Consider the following 2,067-nt stretch of genomic DNA (forward strand, 5'->3'; position numbering starts at 1 on the left):
AACTATATCTGCGAAGGCAGGTGATGGAAAACATTCAGACAGACACAGGAATGACAATTACTGAGTAATCAACAAGCAAGAGAGTGCATTGACAGAATATCATCAAGAAGATGCTTATGTTTAAAATTGTTCCTCATCTTCCCTGTATGCCAAGTAAATGCTTTCTTTGTTCTCAACTTCAATCAGTACCCAGTAACAAATAAAATTTAAAAGATACTTGGAAAAATTTCTCAAAGCAAATAGCACGCTATTTTTCCCTGTTATGTAGAGAGGGGACAAATGAACAGAGATCATTCCCTAAAATGACTATGGGAGAAATAGTCCATTTTATATTTACATAAAAACAATAAAGGACTTGGGGCACGTGGGTGGCTCAGTCAGTTAGGCATCCGACTTCAGCTCAGGTCATCATCTCATGGCTCTTGAGTTCTAGTCCCATGTAGAGCTCTGGGCTGGCAGCTCAGAGCCTGGAGCCTGCTTCAGATTCTATGTCTCCTCCTCTCTCTGCCCCTCCCCCACCTATGCTCTGTCTCTCAGTAATAAACATTAAAAAATAAATTTAAAAAAAGATTGTGGAGACCCTCCGCCCCTAGACTGGTCTGGCAGCGCAGCCCCCCAGCCTCGCACTGGTGTCGGATGCGAGAGCCTGTGCTTAAGTAAGAAATCAGGCTTCATCGGAGACATTCAAGCAAAGGTTGGACAACTAATTTTCCAGAACAAAAAGGAAACTCATGCATCAGAAAAGGTGACTAATAAACATAGCAAAAGAATATGGCTGCACAAATACCAGAATCTGATCAGATAAAACAGTTTAAAGAATTTCTTGGAACCTGCAATAAAGTTACAGAAACCTGTTTCTTGGACTGCGTTAAAGACTTCACAACAAGAGAAGTAAAACCTGAAGAGACCACCTGTACAGAACATTGCTTACAGAAATATTTAAAAATGACACAGAGAATATCCATGAGATTTCAGGAATATCATATTCAGCAGAATGAAGCCCTGGCAGCCAAAGCAGGACTCCTCGGCCAACCACGATAGAGAAGTCCTGATGGCCGGACTTTAGATTAAACATTGCCAGCAGCTGTTGTGACGGAAAGAGGACTCCTCTGACAGAGTCCCCTGAAAGCAGTAGCCACCATGTTAACCTGTCATGACTGTTTGGCAAATGGAAAACAACTGGAGAAACAAAATTGCTTTTTACCGGGAATAATCAAAATAGAAGGTCTTATTCAATCAAAATAATAAGATGCAACATTTGTTGAGGCCTTAAGATTCAGCAGCTTGGTAACTTCATTAGAAAAATAAACCTTTGTTTCTTCAATTGTGACTGTTAATTTTAAAGCAAAATATGTGTTCAATCATGTATGAGATAGAAAAAATTTTTTTATTACTAGAAGTAAAATAAATGGAATATCACTGAGCAGTTGTTTATACTATATATGGTACCATAGTATTCTGACTGGACTGTGGATACGTTGAAGTGTTTTTCAAGCACGATCATCCTCCAAGTATTCCTGTTCATTCATGTCTGCCTCAAATTGCTGGTAAATACATAAAATAGTTACTTGCTCATCATTTCAATGCACGATCCTTTTCTTGCCTCCCTTTTTGTGTAAGGATGGGAACTACACATTCTTATCCTAACCATATTTTCATAGATCTTCAGGAAACATCCCATCTGAGATTACCTTGAGAATGTTTAAGAGTTGACTATTATGCTCTACTGAAGACTGTGTTTTGTGTTTTGTCCAAAAGCAGAGAGTCTAACAATATAGAGTGTATTCTCAGCCATGTCATGTGATCAGTGCAATAAAAAGTGAACTGAAGTTAAAGTAGTGCCTTAGGGCTAAATGAATCCTAAAACAAATCCAGACATCTGCAGGAAATTCTAGTTGATGCATAGGTATACCAAGCAGTTTGGAAAATGTACGTTGACTAATACCTACTAATAAACTGGCTTATGAATGGATTTCATTTGATACCAATCTAAACTTTTACTTAAGAAAATACTAATTATAACTAGCCTATATGTTTACATTATCAAAGTAATTTCTCTTTTGTCAT

The 2,067-nt window shown here is 37.9% G+C and overlaps 1 protein-coding gene across 1 annotated transcript; it reads left to right on the plus strand.

The window, feature by feature from the left end:
* The first annotated feature begins 679 nt into the window (after positions 1-679).
* Positions 680-1,324, plus strand: LOC120221368 (mitochondrial import inner membrane translocase subunit Tim9-like). Its single transcript, XM_039218732.1, has one exon. It carries the CDS (start codon positions 772-774, stop codon positions 1,039-1,041), a length of 270 nt encoding a protein of 89 aa, XP_039074663.1. The 5' UTR covers positions 680-771; the 3' UTR covers positions 1,042-1,324.
* The last annotated feature ends 743 nt before the right edge of the window (positions 1,325-2,067 follow it).

Source organism: Hyaena hyaena, unplaced genomic scaffold (genome assembly GCF_003009895.1).
Source record: "Hyaena hyaena isolate Hyena2069 unplaced genomic scaffold, ASM300989v1 scaffold_776, whole genome shotgun sequence".
NCBI lineage: Eukaryota > Metazoa > Chordata > Mammalia > Carnivora > Hyaenidae > Hyaena > Hyaena hyaena.

What these genes read in the sequence shown, in the direction of transcription:
- LOC120221368 (XM_039218732.1), top strand. Translation starts at nt 772, where the DNA reads ATGGCTGCACAAATACCAGAATCTGATCAGATAAAACAGTTTAAAGAA.